Raw genomic sequence first — 22,286 nt, forward strand, 5'->3', positions numbered from 1 at the left:
GCCTGTTGTGGAATGTAGACAGCAGAAACGATGATCGATGAAAACTCCCGGGGCAGATAGAATGGGCAGCAAATAATGGATAAATGTTCCAGATGAGGTGAGCAGGAGCGCGACAGAGTGGAGATATTCCTGGGGGTAAGTAAGTAACAGTAGCAAAACATCAAACAAACTAATCAACATTATTAAACAACAACCTCGACTGTTCTGTCCATTCTGTAAAACAGATAAGTTATCAGACGTCATTACAACAGAGTCTGGGACCGAGGTCGTGAGCCACGTTTCAGACAAACAAAGGATGTTACTGGAAACTTATCCTGGCTCTAAGATCGTCCATCTTATTCTCCAGAGACTGGACATTGGCGAGCAGAATGCTCAGTAGAGGAGGGCTGTGTGCTCTTTTTCTTAGTCTGTTGCGAATCCCAGCACGTTTCCCGCGGTGTTTCTTGATCCGTTGCCTCGGGTGGTTATTCAAGTGGCCATTGTTCATCACTGCGTTCTGAAGAATCTCAGATGGCCACGATGGGTTGAAGGATAAAATGTCCTGAAACAGGTCAGTGATGCGGTGTCCAATGTCCAAAAGTGTTCCCTTGTCATAAATGATCAGTGCAGTTGTGTGTGAGTAAAAAGAGAAAGCAAAAGTAAAAAAAAAAAAAAATCACAGAGAAAAATCAACCAGATCACAGAGAAATATATATATACATATATATATATATATATATATATATATATATATATATATATATATATATACACACACACACACACATATACACATATACATATACATATATATATACATAAAAATATATATATATATATATATATATATATAGAGAGAGAGAGAGAGAGAGAGAGAGAGAGAGAGAGAGAGAGAGAGAGAAAAATAAAATACTGCATGGGCTATGAAGCGGACGATATTTTGAAGGGGCTGAATTCTACAAATTAAAAAAAAAAACAATATATCACAGTGACGATATTTTGAAGGGGCTGAATTTGACAAATGAAAACAATGAACAGTATGACACAGTGAAGGAGGATTTTCACGCGTTCTTTGTTGTGATGAAAAATGTTATCTATGAAAGAGCATGTTTCAACATGAGGAAACATGGGGAAAAGGAACCCGTCGACTCCTTCGTGACCGCACTGTACTCCTTGGCTGAGCACTGCAAATATGGGCCCCTGCATGACGAATTAATCAGAGACTGGTTAGTCGTTGGGTTGAATGATATATACGTCTGTCGGAGCGAATGCAGTTAGATAAAGATCTAACGTCGGAAAAGGCCATTGATATGGCAAGACAGACTGAAGCAGTAAAGCAGCAGCAAAGTAATATGCGTAGTGAGTGTGTAAATGCTAAACATCTGGCTCCGTAGATAGTGTCTTAATCAAAAGCAAGCCATCTCAAACCAGGCAGAGTCAAAAGTGCTCACGGAACAAAATAAAAATTTAAACCAAAAATTTTATCCAAAAGCTCAATACCTTGAAAATACTGTTCTGTGGAATAAGGGGTCACTACCAAAAAGTGTGTGCTTCATCCAGAAAGGTGAATGAGATTCATGAACAGAACCCTGGCATAGTGTTAGGCATGGTGGTTGCTGAGGGTGACCCCTGGCTGATTGATATTAAAATAAAAGACTGTGAAGCACAGTTCAGAATCGACACAGGTGCGATGTCACTGTTATGCCAGACCATGTGTTCCATGAGATATTCGAAGATGGCAACAAACCAGCACTCCAAAGAGTGACCAAGCCTTTACTTGGACTTGGATGCTCACCTCTTAGTGTGATTAGAGTTTCAAACATGCTGCTTCAGAAAGGAGACAAGCATACATAGGAGGATGTGTATGTTGTTAAAAGTCTGCATTCACCACTGCTAGACCTGCCATCACCAAACTGGGTCTTGTCACACATGGCATTAGCATTCACACTCTACAGGAACACTATCCAAAACTGTGCATAGGGCTAGGACTGATACAGACGACCACCGGGACAAGACCACAGGAAACAGATGATTCTTCTGCACAATCTGACTTTGCTGCAGCCTGGAATTGAACTGCTGGTTTCGTCTGGTCAGAGGAGAACTGACCCCCCGACTGAGCCTGGTTTCTCCCAAGGTTTTTTCTCCATTCTGTCACCGATGGAGTTTTGGTTCCTTGCCGCTGTCGCCTCTGGCTTGCTTAGTTGGGGATACTTCATTTACAGCGATATCGTTGACTTGATTGCAAATTATTGCATAGATACTATTTAAAAATGAACTGAGATGATGACATCACTGAATTCAATGATGAACTGCCTTTAACTGTCATTTTTTGCATTATTGACACACTGTTTTCCTAAGTAATGTTGTTCAGTTGCTTTGACGCAATCTTTTTTGTTTAAAGTGCTATATAAAATAAAGATGACTTGACTTGACTTGATACAGAGACCGTCACTTCCACAAATGACAACAGCTAAAGATAAAATTCAACAAAAAAACTCAATGCCCCATTCCACTTCCACTCATGCCAAAAGTTAAAAATGAACTACAACACATGGAGTGGATGAGGGTCATAACAAGGGTGGATTTTCCTGGTGCCTAAAATTCATTCTTCCCTCATTTGAACAGAATCTGGGATTGTTAGTGAGAGCTAGTGTTTTTAACAAGCTAGATGCGAACATGGGATTTTGGCAGTTTCCACTAGCTGAGCAGTCTGCCAATTTTTTCACTTTATCACAACATTTGGCTGGTACTTTTTCAATCAATTTCCCTTCGGTATCGCATCGGCACCTGAGCAATTCCAAAATCATATGGTCACTGAGGGCCTGGACGGAGTGGTCTGTCGCATGGATGACGTGTTTGTGTAGGGGTGTTCTCAAGAGGAGCATGATGTGTCTTCATGCAGTGCTCCAAAAGATGGAAACTGCTGGCGTCACCCTCAACTTAGACAAATGTGCCTTGTCACAGTGTGTAGTCAAGTTTCTTGGCCACATTATCTCAGACACAGGAGTGCAACCGGACCTAGCCAAGACAGCAGTGGTCCAGGAGATGCCAGAGCCAACAAATGTCAGTGAGCTCAGGAGTTTTCTTGGTGTGGTCAACCAGCTGGGAAAATTCATTCCGTGTCTGGCGGAAAAAGATAAACTTCTCAGAGATATTCTGTCCAAGAAAAACTGCAGGTTTTGGGGGGAAGAACAAGTCAAAGCTTTTAAGACCTTGAAGGAAAACTTGTCATCTGCACCAGTGCTGGCCTTGTATGATGCAAACAAGCCACTCAAAGTGAAAGTGAAAAAGTTAAAGTGACGTGACGTGGCCAAGTATGGTGACCTATACTCGGAATTAGTGCTCTGCATTTATCCCATCCAAAGTACACACACACTGTGAACACACACTCGGAGCAGTGGGCAGCCATTTTTTTGCTGCTGCACCCAGGGAGCAGTTGGGGATTCGGTGCCTTGATCAAGGGCACCTCAATCGTGGTACAACCTTTGGGTTACGAGTCCGACTCTCTAACCGTTAGGTCACGACTTCCCCAGTATCTGCAGACACATCGTCGTATGGACTGGAAGCAGCCCTTCTGCAAAAAGAGGGTGGCGATTGGAGACCTGTTGCCTACGTGTCACGGTCTCTTACTCCTGTTGAGCAAAGGTAGAAAAGGAGGCCCTGGGGCTGACCTGGCCATATGAGAGATTTTGTGACTTTTTGATCGGCCAACATTTTGAGATGGAAACTGATCACAAACCACTGTTAAGTCTTCTAGGTGGCCAGGATCTGGATGCCTTACCTCCCTGCATCCAACAGTTTCGGATGAAACTGATGCGACTACCAATAGTATAATAAAAGATCGATACTTAGCGTCCATGTATCGATACAGTATTGCTGTGGAAAATATTGCGATGTTATACTGTATCGATTTTTTCCCCAACCCCTAATGGAAAGCACTAACATTTACGTGTACAACATTGTGGAGCATCTCACAGCAAGTCAATCTTTCCTGGACAACTTGAGAGAGCACCTCAAATCAGACAGTTTGCTCAAATGTCATGAGACTGTGTTTCAGGACAGGTAGCACAAGTCCAGTCGTTGTACATGAACTGAGGAGTTTACTGGTCTGAGTGAGCTTTCCTATCCTAACAGCCTTCTTCTAAAAGGTACAAGACTCGTTATTCCCTCTGCAGTGTGGAACGAGGTCCTTGCCAGTCTGTATGAAGGACATCGAAGAGTAGTTAAATGCAGAGAACATGCAAGGCAAAGTGTGTGGTGGCCGGGACTTAGCCAACAGTTGAACGAACTGGTTCTGAAATGCCAGGTTTGCATTAAAAAGCACACCAATCACACTGAACCACTGATTCCATCAGATCTTCCTGAGAGGCCCTGGCAAAAGCTAGGGACAGATCTGTTTGTCCTGAAAGGGAAAACCTATCTTTTAGTTGTGGATTACTATTCACGGTATGTTGTAGTGGCAAATCCTTCACTCACCAGCTCTGCAGATGTCACTACACACCTAAAGTCAATCTCTGCACGCCACGGCATCCCAGAAACGTTAGTGAGTGATAATGGGCCACAGTTATCATCTTGCACTTTCTCAGATTCACAGCTACCTGTGGATTCAAACATGTAATCAGTAGCCCGAAGCATCCACACAGCAAAGCGAGGGTGAGCTGGCTGGATAGACTGTAAAAAACCCACTCAAAAAAGCCCAAGATCCTTATATTTGCCTTACTGTCATACAGGTCATCTACACTTGGCAATGGGCCCAGCCCAGCTGCTCATGGGATGGGATCATCGTGCTACGGTGCCAACCCCCCCAAGTCTACTGGATCTGTGTTACCTGATAGCACCACCATAAGTATATCGGGAGAGAGAGAAAAGAAGTGCAGACATGAGATATTTCAATAAACGTCATCGAGTGAATGACTTGAACAAGCTCGCACCTGGCGATCAGGTCACGGATCAAAAGGTGTCAGGGACTGTGGTGGAGGAACATTCAACACCACGTTCTTACCAGGTGGATCTGCCTCATGGAACTCTTCGTAGGAACCGTCATTTCATCATTCCTATATATGTAAAAGAGGCTGGTTCCCAGTTGTCTGAGAAAATTACAGAGACACAAAATGCACTGGCACCTCAAATAAAATATGTCAGGCCAAAAGGATCAGTAACTAGAACCAGATCTGGGAGGCCAGTTGTGAAACCTAAAAGACTGGATTCATAGTTACTCTACTGTAGCTTTAGAGGACAGTTTTCACAGTAGTCAGGCAGTTTATGCCCTGGTTGAAAAAAAAAGAGAGAAAAAAGAAAAGCAAATGTAATGTTGGAAAAAACATATATAAATTAAATAAAAGTCTAAGTGATGTCTACTAAGTATAAGATGCCAACGATTCAACGCTGTTTTTCATTGTTATCCCTTTGTTAAAAGGGGAGATGTGGGATAATCTAGTAGTGAAACTACATGACAATATTTTACATGGTTTGATTCCTAATACTGTTTCTGCTTACGAGGTGGCATTGTTGAGTCAGAGATTAAAGGAGGGCTGGTTGGGAGTCCAAGGGTGTTTGTGTGCTTTTTACTCCCGCGTTAAACTAGGGAACACAACACTAACTAACCGACTGACAGAGCTGGATCACTGCTCATCATAAATGAACTCACATGCAGAGCAAGAACTGTGGAAATGTTCAGGCAAGGTGATCCATTAATTTACAATTTTATTAAATCTGTCGATGAAAAACAAGTACGCAGTTGTGGAGTTGGGAAGATCAGTCAGCGTGAGACACATCAGGAGCTTCCGGTGCAAAAGTTCATCATTGTAATCACTATTATTGCAAAAATCTTCAATAAAATTCATGACTGTCACACGAGTCCTCACAGAGCAGCACGAGTCAATGTCATGAAGGAGGAGACAACTGAATAAAAACCAAAACAAACCAAATAAAGCATCTCAGAATAGACAAAACACAATCACCTTATTACGACTAAACTCTGTCACTGTCACAACATCAGAGAACTGCTTTTCTTTTAAATGTATTTAAATATTTAAAAAAATATTTCACCATCTACTTTTATTGCGAAAATAGGCAACTGGACTAACTGTGATGATGATGAAGAAGATGATGTATTTCGAGCAGCTTGTGGCCAAAGAGGAGGCTGTTGCACGTCTCCATGACGACCGTGTGTTTATCTTGCGCTCAAGCAGTTGTGAGTTTTTAGACAGTTTGTTGGATCTCTGTACATCGGTATGGTTCCCTGAACAAAAAATACAAACACAAGTGCAGTCCCGGAGCATGACAGCCATCCTGCTGGAGAAAGAGCAGAGCACCGCCACAGAATCAGGAATCAAAGCTTCGAATCAAAACATTAATCCAGATGGGAAACAGTCAATGGCGCCAAGGCCCATCCGTTTGCACTTCACAACCCAAGCATCTCTTTGTCTTCAGGATTCATATTTCCCAGGGCAGTGTGTGTGACAGAGAGATGAGGTTTGTAAACAGCTCCACTGCAGAATCTGATTGGATGGTGGGTGTGATGGTTCATGCAGAGGGACTAGGGTGGGCTTCCTGTCAGAAACACCAACTAACAGTTTGTGTTGCTTACACACACTCACACATACAAACACTTACACTCTCATACACACACACACTCTCACATACAGGTGCATCTCAATAAATTAGAATGTTGTGGAAAAGTTCATTTATTTCAGTAATTCAACTCAAATGGTGAAACTCATGTATTCAGCAAATTAGAATACTTCATAAGACCAATACAAAAACATTTTTAGTGAATTAGTGTGATGATTTTGGCTTACATTTAAACACACAATTCACTCTCAGCAAATTAGAATACTTCATAAGACCAATAAAAAAAAAAAACATTTTTAGTGAACTGTTGGCCTTCTGGAAAGTATGTTCATTTACTGTACATGTACTCAATACTTGGTAGGGGCTCCTTTTGCTTTAATTACTGAATTCGGCGTGGCATGCATGTAATCAATCAGTTTGTGGCACTGCTGAGGTGGTATGGAAGCCCATTTTACATTGACAGTCAGCTCATCTGCAGTGATTTTTTGGTCTCTTGTTTCTCATTTTCCTCTTGACAATACTCCATAGATTCTCTCTGGGGTTCAGGTCTGGTGAGTTTGCTGGCCAATCAAGCACACCAACACCATGGTCATTTAACCAACCTTTTGGTGCTTTTGGCAGTGTGGGCAGGTGCCAAATTCTGCTGGAAAATGAAATCAGCATCTTCAAAAAGCTGGTCAGCAGAAGGAAGTGTGAAGTGATCTAAAATTTTGTGGTAAACGAGTACAGTGACTTTGGTTTTCAAAAAACACAATGGACCAACACCAGCAGATGACATTGCACCCCAAATCATCACAGACTGTGCAAACTTAACAATGGACTTCAAGCAACTTGGGCTATGAGCTTCTCCACCCTTCCTCTAGACTCTAGGGCCATGGTTTCCAAATGAAATACAAAACTTGCTCTCATCTGAAAAGAGGTCTTTGGACCACTGGGCAACAGTCCAGTTCTTCTTCTCTTAGCCCAGGTTAGACTCCTCAGGAGTGGCTTGACAAGAGGAATACGATAACTGTAGCCAAATTCCTTGACACGTCTGTGTGTGGTGGCTCTTGATGCCTTGACCCCAGCCTCAGTCCATTCCTTGTGAAGTTCACTCAAATTATTAAATCGATTTTGCTTGACAATCCTCATAAGGCTCATTCTTCCACACTTTTTCCTTCCTATCAACTTTCTGTTAACATGCTTGGAAACAGCACTCTGTGAACAGCCAGCTTCTTTGGCAATGAATGTTTGGCAATGAATGTTTGGCACACACTCCTTGTGAAGGGTGTCAATGATTGTCTTCTGGACAAGTTTCAGATCAGCAGTCTTCCCCATGATTGTGTAGCCTACTGAACCAAACTGAGAGACCATTTTGAAGGCTCAGAAAACCTTTGCAGGTGTTTTGAGTTGATTAGCTGATTGGCATGTCACCATATTCTAATTTGAGATAGTGAATTGGTGGGTTTTTGTTAAATGTGAGCCAAAATCATCACAATTAAGAGAACCAAAGACTTAAACTACTTCAGTCTGTGTGCATTGATTTCACATTTTGAGTTGAGTTACTGACACACACACAGCGGTGTCAATTGAGATGCACCTGTACTCACAAACACTCGCACACATTCTCTCTCACACACACACACACACACACACACACACACACACACACACACACACACACACACACACACAGCGGTGTCAGTGACTCTCATTCTCGCAGTCACTGAGATAAATGATCACTCACATAAATGTAATCTGTGTGAATTTATAAATATTTGTTTTTTGATCAGTAAAGTTTGGCTGAAGGAGTCAAGTGCCAGTGGATTAGAGACCTGCTCCCGTGAGACCGGACACAACAGAGCGCGGCACGGGACAAGAAGGGCGATTACTAACTACTACTAAAATAAATATAAAAAAAACATAAAAGAACATAAACTTTAAAATATTAAAAAGATAAAACAACTATCACAAAACTGGTGAGTATGTGTGTGTGTGCTTGCCCAAAACTGGTGAGTATGTGTGTGTGTGAGTGCATGAGTGTGAGTGTTTGAGTATGTGTGTGTGTGAGTGCATGAATGTGAGTGTTTGTGAGTATGTGTGTGAGTGTTTGTGACTGTGAGTGTTTGTGAGTATGTGTGAGTGCATGAGTGTTTGTGAGTATTTGTGTGTGTTTGTGCATGTGAGTGTTTGTGAGTATGTCTGTGCACATGCTGAAGCCCACCCTCGCCCCTTTGACGCCTCCTCTCTCTGGCTCTTTCTCTCTCTGATGACGGCATCTGCAGTTCAGGACGGGGCTGCAGGGGTTGATGAGTCTGAGGGACCAAAGTGCTATGAGTTCAGCCAGGGGTGGTTGAGGCATTCTGAGGCGGAGGCCCGTTTCTCCGGCACCATCTCCAGCATGGGCAGCAGGAAGTGTGTGAAGTGACCGGCGTCCTCAGCTGACCAACCGTATTTCTCCACCAGCACGTCAAACAGAGACCAGGGCTTGAGCTTGGTGATGTGCCTCAGCTCACCTGCAGAGAAACACACCAGATCAGCTGCTGCTGCACACTGTTAACACAAGACCCGCCCACACTATTACTGCAAAGACCCACCCACATTATTAATGCAAGACACACTATTACTGCAAAGACCCACCCACATTATTACGTTTAATGTAAGACCCGCCCACACTATTACTGTAAGACCCACCCACATTATTAAGTTTAATGCAAGACACAATCATTGGAATAGAGCACTAGGTTAACATTAGATTGAGCGGCCATGTAAAGTTGCTACTACTACCTACATCTTTCAGATGAAAAGCCATATTTGAGTAGGGTTGGGTATCGATTGGGTTTTTTACGATATCAGTGCCATATCAATACTTTTAAACCGGTACCGGTGCCTGAACCGATACTTCAAAAAAATAAAAATAAAAACATAAAAAAGAGCCACAAAAAAACTATGGATAACATTAAAGAACATTAAAAATATTTAAAATAAATCCATAGCATTCACACGCTCCTTGGATGATCTCATTTCCCTCTTCTGGTCGACTAACAGTTAGTCGACTATTAGGGGGCCTAAAATATTTTATAGGGGGCAGCCCAAATATAAATATATATAAATATATATTATATATATATATAATATTCAGTCAAGAGATTTGCAAATAATATATATATATATATATATATATATGGAACAGTAAAGACAAAACTGCTTTCTCTGCTATAGAGTCAAGAGATTTGCAAATATGATTAAAAGATGAATATGTAACAAAACTACAGAATGACACATTTTATTATTAGGTCTTTCAACATGTACATGTTTTACCAAATAAAAAGGACAGCCCTTTTAGAGTTCATTCCACTATTTGATGTGAGCATAAGTATTGGAACAGTTGAATTTAAGGCAGATTAAAAGCTAATATTTAGTTGCAGATCCCTTGCATGCAATCAGAGCAGTGAGTCTGCAACCAACAGACATCACCAGACTCTTGGTCTTATGCTTTGAAATGCTTTCCCCAGGCTTTAATGCAGCCAATTCCAACTGTTGCTTGTTTTGGGGAGTTTCTGTCTTTAGTCTCCTCTTCAGATGGTGAAATTAATGTTCAATCAGATTTAAATCTGGAGATTGATTTGGGCAATCTAAGACTTTACATTTCTTTGCCCTGATATAGTCCTTGACTGAACTGACAGGGTGTTTTGGGTCATTGTCCTGATCCAATATGAAGTGCTATTTAATGAGTCTGGTGGAATTTTCTTGAATATTGGTAGTCAAGATGATTTTGTACCCTTCCAAATTCATTCTGCTACTGCCATCATACATTAAGTCATCATTAAAATGAAGAGGTCCTGTTCCAGAGACAGCCATGCGTGCCCATGCCATGACACCACCTCCACCAAGCTTTACTGATGAGCTTGTATGCTTAGGATCATTTGCAGTTCCCTTTTTTCTCTACACTTTTGCTTTCCAATCACTTAGATGAAGGTTAATCTTTGTCTCATCGGTCCATCAACTCAGTTCAAAACTCTACTGACTCACATTTGTGAAGAGTCTTGCCTTTCTATTTTTGGTGCTGATCAGAGGTTTGCATCTTGCTGTGTAGCCTCTGTAATTCTGTGTCAAATTTTCCTGCAGCCTGTAGATTGTCAGAGCATCACCCCAGCTTTCTGGAGGTTGTTGGTGATTTCACAGACATTTATTTTAGGGTTCATTTTCACAGCTTTTATGATTGTCTGTCATCAACTACTGTTGTTTATCTAAGCCGGTCAGGTCCTCGTTGGTTGCTGATGTCGCCTGTAGTTTCCCAACTCTTGATTTCTCCATGATTTTTCCTATAGTTCTAATTGACTTCCTCATTTCTTTTAGCATTCAAATTGCTTGCTTTTCTTTCAGAGTCGGCTTCCTCATCTTAATCCTAGTTTGTGTGTGTCATCATCGAATGCAAGACTTAGAATGCAGAATCAATGGATAAGACACATTCCCTGCTGTTAATATCTGAAGACTTAATGCAACAGGACACAGCTGTACACTTAGAAAGAGCTGTGAGGCAACTGTTCCAATACTTATGCTCACATCAGATAGAGATGAAACTCTAAAAGTGCTGATCTTCTTAAAGCATCTGGTAAAACATCTTTTTTGGTGTTGAATCACACAGCCCAATTTTTTGTCTTTAATAAGGGCACTGTATCAATAAAATGTGACATTCTGTAGTTTTGTCTCATATTCACATATCTGTCACCACTATTTACAGATTTCTTGACTCCACAGCAAACAGAACAATTTTGTCTTTACTGTTCCAATACTTATGGAGGGCACTGTATGTATATATATATATATACACCCTGTACCACATACATATATATATATTATATTAATATAATATATAATATATATATAAATATATATAATACACACACACATATACATATAATATATAAATATATATATACACACATATATATACACACATATATATATACACACACACACACCAAAAGTATATTTTGACACACATTTTTATATATACAGAAAACACATATATATACATTACACTATATATATACACACAATATATATACACACATATCCCAGCCTAGTGTCCACACACACATATATAGAAATCATTCTAATATATATACATACATATATACACATATATATATATTTACATAATATTCTAATAAATACACATATATAATATATATATTATACACTACAATTTATATATACACATATATATATATACCCCAAATTACTACATATATATTGGGTTTATTACAAAAAATTTATATATATATATATATATTAAGCACATAACTCTATAATGACACATATATATATATATATCATGTGATACATATTTCAGCTTTGCCATCACAGACACATATATATATATATATATACATATATATTTCTGAATGCGATTAATCACGATTAATCGTTTTGCAATACACATATATATATACACACACACAAACAAACAAACATTTTTACACACACATACAGTATGGAAACAAACATTTATTCTGAATGCGATTAATCACGATTAATCGTTTTGCAGTCTTAATTGTGACAGCACTAATTGCGCTATATTTGAATGATCTACATCAGCCAATCCGGTATCATTTATTATATTGTATCTGATGACAGAGTGGAAGAAAACAGACCTCAGAGCTGAACCCTTTGACAAACTGAATTAAAGCTCCTCAATGGCGGAGCCGGACGCCAGACTGTGAGTGTTACCTTTCTTTGAGAAGAACTCACGGCTGTATTTTCCTGCTGGCATGATCTTGTGGGGGATTCCCAGTAACTCCATAATCAGAGCGATGTGGTCTGACCCCCGAACACACACACACACACACACACACACACACACACACACACACACACACACACACACACACACACAACATGAGTTATTCATGCAGGGTTGCAGGAGGACGGATGCTCACACACACACACAGGTCTGATGTCCGGGTAAAACCAGCCCGATTCAGATTAGACCTGCAGGACCGAATGTCCTGTCATTAAAGAGGTCATGAAATGGAAAATCAAAATGCCCTTGATATTTGCACATATAAGAGATTATTCTACAATAAAAAAAAACTGCAAGTTTCTTGCCTCAGCACAACCCGCACCTCTAAGAAATTAGCTTATCCTTCTAACAGTAAGTGAACAAGCAGGTTTTTGTCTTTTTCTTAATTATGTGGCCGTATTTTTCTCAATATCTTATATTGAAACCTACAGCAGAGCCCGGCATTTTGACGATTGCTGTCGTTTCTTCATTTTCATATATTTTGAAAATTGGTGAAAAAACTCAATGTAAAAAAGTGAAAATTCAAATCATGACCCCTCTAACATCAAGCCATAAAGCTGCAATCTTTCCATGTGTGTGTGTGTGCGTCCGTCCTCCCTCTGTCTCTAACACTACCTCTCCGGTTGAAGAATTCCCGGGAATATTTTCCAGAAAGAGCAAAGTGTCGAGGAATGCAGCCAAGAAGCTCTATGATATGAGCTATATGATCTACAGGAGAGAGAGAGGAAGAGGAAAAGGAAAGGAAAAGGGAAGCATGATGGGAAAATACGGAGGAAGTGATCAGAAGGGAGAAAGCGGAAGTTTAGTATCAGCAAAAAACACTAAACACAATCTGAAATCTGAATGCTAACAGTTACGCTACGCTTACAGAATTCAACCTGAGCAGAATGGCATATTAGCGAACTGCACGTGTTGATTTTAAGCATGATCTCGTCATGTTGTGTGTGTAGTTCAGAAAGGGCCTGAAATACTTGACAGTATTCAGTATTTGAACGTTGTGTCTTGTTACATTATAGTCCTCCACGTGATTCTGCGTTCTCAAAACTCTGGCAATCTTGATAATGACCTATGAACTTTCAAATTCAAAACTGTCTCAGTGGCTACTTCCTTCTTCCTATGCAGCGCGCCCAAATCTGGATTCACACTTACATCACCATCTACCATTGTCCGGGAGGCAGACACACTCTTAGTGCACACAAAAAAATAAAACTAACCAACAAATAAAAAATATCAACCTTAAAACAAAATTCAAAAAAAAAAACTAAACAAAAAACAAAAATAAAACTAATCAAAAAATTCCAATTAGGCTGACATTAATTAGGTTCAAAGATCACGCTGATCACACTTCCCATTGACCCTTGTTGTAAGTACTTGCTACATCATTAGAAGGTCATGGATTCCAGTAGTCACGTGAACATGTAGTCCTAAAATCAATCGTGATATTGTCTGATGTCCTAAAAAAGCATTAGTAGCCAATCAACCCGTGTATTGTCTACATCATTAATTTATCCATCTACGCCATAAATTCAAGCTTTTGTTTGATAAAAATCAGGGTCAGATCCTTCAGTCCCCAAGTATGTCTGCATCACATCACTTGGGGTTAAGCGCCACCTAAAGGACCGCAGTGACAGCCCTGAAAAGGCAGCGGGAGACCAGCTGACAACTATAGCCCCAGAGACAGATCCCCTAGTAAGCAGACCTTGTCTCAGACGCTTCACCGGGACAAGACCACAGGCCGTTTTGTCAAAATGCATTCTTGTAGCACAATTGACTTGTAAATGCAGCCTTGAATTATGAAAGTCTTAAATGAGTTGGTTTCCGTCTGTGTGTCAGAGGAAGTCATATGCCCCATGTTTTTAAAGAGACAAGCACTGATTTTTCCCAAGTGAAACCTGCTCCATTCTGTCACTGATGTTAATTTGAACAAAAGAAAAAGACAAATTCCTTGTCGCTGTCCTAATCCTCTATTAACTTGCGTAGCTTGAATACACTTCATGTACATGACATATATAGTTTATATGAAGATTGCATTACAAATATTACAAAATTAAAAGTTGTAGCCTATTAAAACTGAAAAATGATGGTGATGAATTATACTGCAATGTTGAATGGCTATCATTACACTAGATAAAATTAAGGGAACTACACCAACAGGCAAAAAAACATTGTAAATATGTTAAGTTATTTCTAGCACTGTTTCCTGTTTTTGGGCAAAAAGAGCGCGTAATTGGCAGGTGTGGCAAAAAGTTGCTTTGACGCATAAATTTTTGAATTTTCAAGGCATCTTCCTATACAATAACAATAGGTTCACTGAATTCTGGCCATGCATTTTTTTAAAATGATCTCGTCATGTAGTGACTGACCAGTTCAGAAACAACACTTGAATTTGATTGGTTCACTTGTGTTTCTAGCATAATGTCTAGCATAGAATGAGAATGAGAATCTTTATTGCCAGGTATGTTTACATACATAACGAGGAATTGTTTTCGTGACAGAAGCTGCCGCAGTGCCAACAGAATTCCACGCGACCTGAAATAAAAAACACATTAAAAGAATTAAAAAATACCTCAAATACAAATCAGTTATTTAGGGCTAAGGAATGACAATCCCCACAAAAGTGACATCATGGCAATTGATAATGTTTAAATAAAAGACCATGTAGCTAGTGGCTACTGCACTCTGATCAACCCATGAACCATCAGTAAGAATATTTTCATCCACAATTTAATCTTAAGTTCAAAAAATAGATTTTTGAGTCATCAATTTTTTTGTTCAAAGTTCACGCTGATCACAGATCGATCTTGTTGATTCTCTCAGTTAAAATCCGATAGTACATTTTATGACTCAGTATTCTATTCAGTCAGTCTAGCCTCATGGATTTTCCAATAAAGCTGTTTGTTTGTAGAAAATCAAGGGTCATCGCAAACATGTTAAAAACACTTGTCTGCTTAACTTTATCCCTAGCCATAAAAAGCTGTTTGTTTGTAGAAAATCAAGGGTCATCGCAAACATTCTTCGGTTTATGGTGTGCAGTATGAGCTCTACACCATTCTGAGCATTAGGTTCATAATGCAGGAGGCTGAACAGTACCTTCATCACGGGAGTAGTCTTCACCAGAGTGCGGCTCAAACAGATAGTCCCCAGTGGCCAACTCAAACGCCTGTGGACAACAGACAGATCAATCTCAGTGACAGACGCAGAGGCAGCATACGCATGACGGTCAGATACTCACCATGCAGGCTGTGCTCCATATATCAGCGGGAGTGCTGTATCCCGCTCCGATCAGCACCTCGATGGAGCGGTACTGCCGCGTCTGGATGTCCTCCGTGAAGTGCTTGTGCTGGAAACACATTGATCACATAGCTCATGTCCAGCCTTACACAGGTATTTACAATCATATGGACAGTCGAAGTGTTCTGTAGGACATCTTACCACTAGGGCTGGGTGATATGTCAAAAATATCTTATTGATAATCGCCTTACAAAATATTGCGATATCCGATAATATCGTCTACCTAAGTTCCACCTCCACCATGCCCCCCCCCACGCACCATAAACACACACCATGTTCAGTTTGGTCTTAATTACTGCCACAAAGTTTGATTTTACTTTTCTTAGTTTGTGCTTAAAACATTAGCTTTGCTGTTAAATTTGTTTCTGAAATGAATTTTGTTTTGTGAGGAGAACTGTTGAGCAAAAAATTAGAAACCAATTTTAAGTTCATCATGGTGAAGTTGGACATTCTGGCAGTGACTGCAAGAATGATACAGTGGGTACGGAAAGTATTCAAACCCCCTTAAATTTTTCACTCTGTTATATTGCAACCATTTGCTAAAATTAAGTTAATTTTTTTTCATCATTAATGTACACACAGCACCCCATATTGACAGAAGAAAAAAAAAACAGAATTGTTGACATTTTTGCACATTTATTAAAAAAGAAAAACTGAAATATCACATGGTCCTAAGTATTCAGACCCTTTGCTCAGTATTTAGTAGAAGCACCCTTTTTGATCTAATACAGCCATGAGTCTTTTTGGGAAAGATGCAACAAGTTTTTCAGCACCTGGATTTGGGGATCCTCTGCCATTCCTCCTTGCAGATCCTCTCCAGTTCTGTCAGGTTGGATGGTAAACGTTGGTGGACAGCCATTGTCAGGTCTCTCCAGAGATGCTCAATTGGGTTTAAGTCAGGGCTCTGGCTGGGCCCATTCAAGAACAGTCACGGAGTTGTTGTGAAGCCACTCCTTCATTATTTTAGCTGTGTGCTTAGGGTCAGTGTCTTGTTGGAAGGTGAACCTTCGGCCAAGTCTGAGGTCCTGAGCACTCTGGAGAAGGTTTTCCATCCAGGATAATCCCTGTACTTGGCAACATTCATCTTTCCCCTCGATTGCAACCAGTCCGTCCTGGTCCCTGCAGCTGAAAAACACCCCCACAGCATGATGCTGCCACCTCCATGCTTCACTGTTGGGACTGTATTGGACAGGTGATGATGCAGTGCCTGGTTTTCTCCACACATACCCGCTTAGAATTAAGGCCAAAAAGTTTTATATCTTGGTCTCATCAGACCAGAGAATCTTATTTCTCACCATTTTGGAGTCCTTCAGGTGTTTTTTCATGTGTCTTGCACTGAGGAGAGGTTTTCCCGTCAGGCCACTCTGCCATAAAGCCCCGACTGGTGGAGGGCTGCAGTGATGGTTGAGTTTCTACAACTTTCTCCCATCTCCCGACTGCATCTCTGGAGCTCAGCCACAGTGATCTTTGGGTTCTTCTTTACCTCTCTCACCAAGGCTCTTCTCCCCCGATAGCTCAGTTTGCCCGGACGGCCAGCTCTAGGAAGGGTTCTGGTCGTCCCAAACATCTTACATTTAAGGATTATGGAGGCCACTGTGCTCTTAGGAACAGCAGACATGTTTTTGTAACCTTGGCCAGATCTGTGCCTTGCCACAATTCTGTCTCTGAGCTCTTCAGGCAGTTCCTTTGACCTCATGATTCTCATTTGCTCTGACATGCACTGTGAGCTGTAAGGTATTATATAGACAGGTGTGTGGCTTTCCTAATCAAGTCCCAATCAGTATAATCAAACACAGCTGGACTCAAATGAAGGTGTAGAACCATCTCAAGGATGATCAGAAGAAATGGACAGCACCTGATTTAAATATATGAGTGTCATAGCAAAGGGTCTGAATACTCAGGACCATGTGATATTTCATTTTTTCTTTTTTAATAAATCTGCAAAAATGTCAACAATTCTTTGTTTTTCTGTCAATATGGGGTGCTGTGTGTACATTAGTGAGGAAAAAAATTAACAAATGATTTTAGCAAATGGCTGCAATATAACAAAAAGTGAACATTTAAGGGGGTCTGAATACTTTCCGTACCCACTGTATATGCATGTTGATGTTATAGTAATTTCTTGAATAAAATATGCCTATTTTCCGATGGTTCTATTTCTTTTTGATATTTATCATGTGATTAAAATCATGCAGGGATTAAAAACGAATTCTGAGCAAAAACGTTAAGGTTTTTTTTTTTTACTTTCTGGTATAGCCTACTAGTTTGGAGTAGGGATATTAATTTTGGTTAATTTCCCCGACCAACAAACGCCACTCGTTATCCGAGCATTAACCATTAACTGATAAGATCAGACTATTAAATTAGCATTGAATAAAAATAGAATTAATGAGTGAGTGTCTGACCCATTAAATATACAAACATTTTTTAACAGGGTTATTTCAACATGACCAAACAGCAGCATACAGAACAGATCAACAACAGAACCTGGATTCACACATCGTCATATTTTCACGCATCTGCAGAGTTTCTGAAAATATAAAAAAAAAAACCTGAATAATATAAATAAAACAAATAAAATAAATAAATACCTACTGTGACGCGTGTGCCGAGCTCTCATCAGCGTCGCCCTGGAAACAGAGCAGGCACACCTGCACCTGCTCATTATGGGCTGAGCGGTCACACCTGCGGCCCATTACGGACGGGCTTTATAAGCGGCGCCGACGAACACAGAGGTGAGATATGTCTCCAAAAGACTCGGCTAACAGTTCTCTGTGTTTTCTCCAGACAGCAGCGTGTGACCGCCAGCCCTCACAGGACACGGACTTCACGGACCCACACAGCACTGCACATTAAAGGAGAAGAGAAGGCCGAGCACTGAGCACCGGAAACCCCTCAAGTTGGCTATTTCCCCTTCACGACTCTCAATAAAAATCCACCCTTCGGGGACCTTACCTTGATCCTCGTGTTGTGTACTTCTTCACCCCGTCACACTACACTAAATATTTTTCTCTTAAATAAATCAAATGAAAATGGAACGAAAACACACTGACTCCATCTGAAGCTTTGAAGAAACAGCATAGTTTATTTCTGTCAAATAAAAATAGCAGGCCTGCCTCAATACACAAATTGTTTAGTTTTTATTTTAAAAAAGTAACATACATGAGGGTACAGTCTGGCGCTCATGCAGCCTGTTGATAGATTTATTTGTTTTCTGTTTGAATTGGTTCATTATTAAAACATTTTGCGTTCTATAGATATATTTCTCATGTCTGTGAGGCAACAGAGCTTCGGTTAATTGTTGACATACTCAATTTTACAGGAACCGACATGGCAGAAATAGTATCCTGTTTGCTTAAATAATTTTAAAGCATACAACGTTTTGTTGTTATTGTAAGTGTACACAAACAAATGTAGACCCTTAATAGATTCGAACAATGTAATTATTCTTGTCTGGAGTAGGCCTATTTTAAGTGCAAGCAATCGCACTGGCGCCTCCATGTTAACTGTCATGCAGTATAAGCATGCGCCTTTTCAGCTTCCACACGCCACGCAAACACTTGAAAATGCGCACATTTAATATAGACATGAATATAGCCTAGACATTATAGATGTACAGTAGATGTTAAATATGTGTAGCAATATTCATGCAGCAAACTTAAAACAAATACTTGGGGAAAAAAACTTGGAAAAAAATAATTTAATAAATACCTTTTAAACGGTTTAACTGATTGTATTAATCGGTCGAAATTCTTACTTGCAGTTAACGGTTAAACAATTAATATGAATATCCCTAGTTCGGAGGTCTCTTTTGGCCCGTTTTAAACAAAATAAAAATAACTGCTCTATCCATTTAGAAGTAGGGGTAATTTCTTTCTTTATTTTTTTCATTTTTATTTTATTAATGAAAATACAATGCCCACAATATAATATTCAGTGTCGGGCTGCCGAAACTCCAAACGCGTGTTGAGGGGCGAGCTGAGAAGCCTACTGATGTCTTCATCTGTTTGCAACACAACTTTATAGTTTTGTTGCAAATGAATTAAGAATTTATAATGCTATATCTCATTTTAATTAAACATAATTATACTGTATACACAGTTTTAAAAATCTGTAAAAATATTACACTGAAATTCGCACAGAAGGAATTTGCATATTTTAATTAAAACTGTCATGTTTGTGGTTTTTCATCATTATACAGTCTGTTTAAATAAATATTCAGAAACATGCAGTGCTAATATTTGTCTTTTTTCTGTTTAACTTTTATTAAACTACAGATCAAAATATAATAGGCCTATAACCTAAAAAAGGATAAATTATACTGGAATGCATCTCCAAAATAATCGCATACACAGATGCACGTTGCCATTACAGTAGTCAGCGCCGAACAACAGGCAAATAAAATATAAACTGAGGTTACTAAAGTGATTCATTAAAGATCAGTGAGGGATTTTCGTTTATTTTGTTCTTTGATTAACATTAATGACTGGTGGTTCTATTCCTTTTCTTGCACTTGAATCTTTTGAAATCAAAATGCGCATACAGAAATCGAGAAACAGAATCGAAATGTAATTTTATAACAAGTAATTTGATTGCTGATCTTACCCATCTGATCTGATTTCCGAAATTGGAATAGCTTTTCAATTCCAACCCTCCTACTTAATTATTTCATTCCATCATTCAAAAAAAAAATTAACTTTAACTATACTACTATGCAATAAAAAATATTTTCAACAACCATACCACCAGGTTTATCGTTTGTCAGTTTTTTCCGATAATGACGATAATCGTCTGTTAATTGACTGTTGACATCAACATCGCGATACTTATAAGACATTGTCGATATACGATAATATCATCATATCGCCCAGCCCTACTTACCACCCAGCATGCATTGCCCAGATCAGCGATTTTGACTCTCAGAACATCTGCGTTCCTCGGATCCAGAGGATTCACCAGCAGATCGGCCGCTCTGACCCTCGCTGCCGACAGACAGATAAATGCACAGAGAGCTTATTAACCTGGTCAAGGAAACAGAAGTCGTGTATGTATGCATGTATGAAGTGTGTCTGACCTTTGGGCGTGTCTCCAGTGCTGGACGAGGACACTGTTCGGCTGCAGTTGGTGTTGAGTGCCTGGGCCTCGTCGTGCTCGCAGTTGTCCATCTGGGGATCCAGAGGAAGCTCGGGGAAGCGTGGCGTGGTGCCGCGGTGCCGAGCTCCGTTCGTCAGCGCGGTCTCTCCATTGAAAAGTTCGTACGAGGCGTCGGAAGCATCACGGTCGGTCGTGCTGACCTCAGACTCCACCAGAGGGCAGAGCAGAGGCGAGGACAGATGCTCCTGCACACACGTGATCACGTGACTGTTCGTTTTACAGGTGTTGTTGTGGTCCTTGCTGGACAGTGCCTGGTCTTCATCCTCTGCCTCCTCGTCATATTCTTCATCTTCATGCTCCTCCACCACGTTTTCTTGTCTCTCTATCATCTCTTTAGGTGGATCTGCTTCTTCCTCGTTTGAAAACTCATGTGTCTTCAGCTCATCCTCGGCACTCTGTGAGGGTGTGGCTTCCGTTTCCTCTTCCTCTATTTTATCCTCCTCTTCCTCTTCCTCTCTCACGTCTTCATTTCCATCCTGCTCTTGTTCTTTTGAGTTTTCACACTCGTCCTCATTCTCAGGAGTGTCCTGTCGCTCAGGTGGAGTGTGTGTGCGCCTGTGTGACTCTTCTTCAGCAGGACAGTTGGCAGTGGGAAGGATGTCAGCACCCTCCTCGTTCTCCTCTATTTCCTGCTGATCCTGATCCGGCTCCGCACCTGAGAGACAGAGACATATCTATGAGGAAACACTTTAGACAGCCATCAACTCAAAAAACAATACACAACCAAACTTTATGTTGTCATACTACAAATACACAAAGAAAGTTGAAGATCTGTCAGTTCAGAGTTTCTAGGACCTTGTGAAAAGACCACCAGCGTCCGTTGCGTTCTCAAAACTCTGGCCATTTGTTAATACCTAGAATATCAAAATCAACTGCGGGCGGCACGTCCTTTTCCTATTTAGTGCCTAAACTCTGGAATAACCTACCTAACATTGTTCGGGAGGCAGACACACTCTTGCAGTTTAAATCTAGATTAAAGACCCATCTCTTTAACCTGGCTTACACATAACAAACTAACACATTTCTATTACTCAAATCCGTTAAAGGATTTTTAGGCTACATTAAATAGGTAAACCGGAACCGGGAACATTTCCCATAACACCCGATGTACTTGCTACATCGTTAGAAGAATGGCATCTACGCTAATATTAGTCTGTTTCTCTCTTATTCCGAGGTCACCGTAGCCACCAGATCCAGTCTGTATACAGATCAGATGGTCACTGCAGCCACCCGGATCCAGTACGTATCCAGCCCAGATGGTGGATCAGCACCTAGAAAGGACCTCTACATCCCTGAAAGACAGCGGAGACCAGGACAACAAGATGAGCCCCAGATACAGATTCCCTGTAAAGACCTTGTCTCAGACGACCACCGGGACAAGACCACAGGAAACAGATGATTCTTCTGCACAATGTGACTTTGCTGCAGCCTGGAATTGAACTGCTGGTTACGTCTGGGCAAAGGAGAACTAGCCCCCCGACTGAGCCTGGTTTCTCCCAAG

The 22,286-nt window shown here is 40.4% G+C and overlaps 1 protein-coding gene across 7 annotated transcripts in view; it reads right to left on the reverse strand.

Moving 5' to 3' along the window:
* Window positions 1-8,606: 8,606 nt before the first annotated feature.
* Window positions 8,607-22,286, reverse strand: part of LOC109113160 (SRSF protein kinase 3-like) — an 80,040-nt gene continuing 66,360 nt past the window's right edge. For 4 of the 7 annotated variants that reach the window (XM_042754682.1, XM_042754681.1, XM_042754687.1 and 1 more), the window contains 6 exons: window positions 20,706-21,440; window positions 20,513-20,613; window positions 15,573-15,680; window positions 15,431-15,500; window positions 12,956-13,048; window positions 8,607-9,047 (listed from right to left, as the gene is read on the reverse strand). In XM_042754682.1, the coding sequence (XP_042610616.1) occupies window positions 8,863-9,047; window positions 12,956-13,048; window positions 15,431-15,500; window positions 15,573-15,680; window positions 20,513-20,613; window positions 20,706-21,440 (1,292 nt within the window). In that variant the 3' untranslated portion in view covers window positions 8,607-8,862. Of the gene's footprint in view, window positions 9,048-12,267; window positions 12,358-12,955; window positions 13,049-15,430; window positions 15,501-15,572; window positions 15,681-20,512; window positions 20,614-20,705; window positions 21,441-22,286 lie in introns of all 7 variants that reach the window. The other 3 variants (XM_042754689.1, XM_042754683.1, XM_042754686.1) reach the window with 2 other exon arrangements.

The sequence above is a fragment of the Cyprinus carpio genome, unplaced genomic scaffold (genome assembly GCF_018340385.1).
Source record: "Cyprinus carpio isolate SPL01 unplaced genomic scaffold, ASM1834038v1 S000006585, whole genome shotgun sequence".
In the NCBI taxonomy this organism is placed as follows: domain Eukaryota; kingdom Metazoa; phylum Chordata; class Actinopteri; order Cypriniformes; family Cyprinidae; genus Cyprinus; species Cyprinus carpio.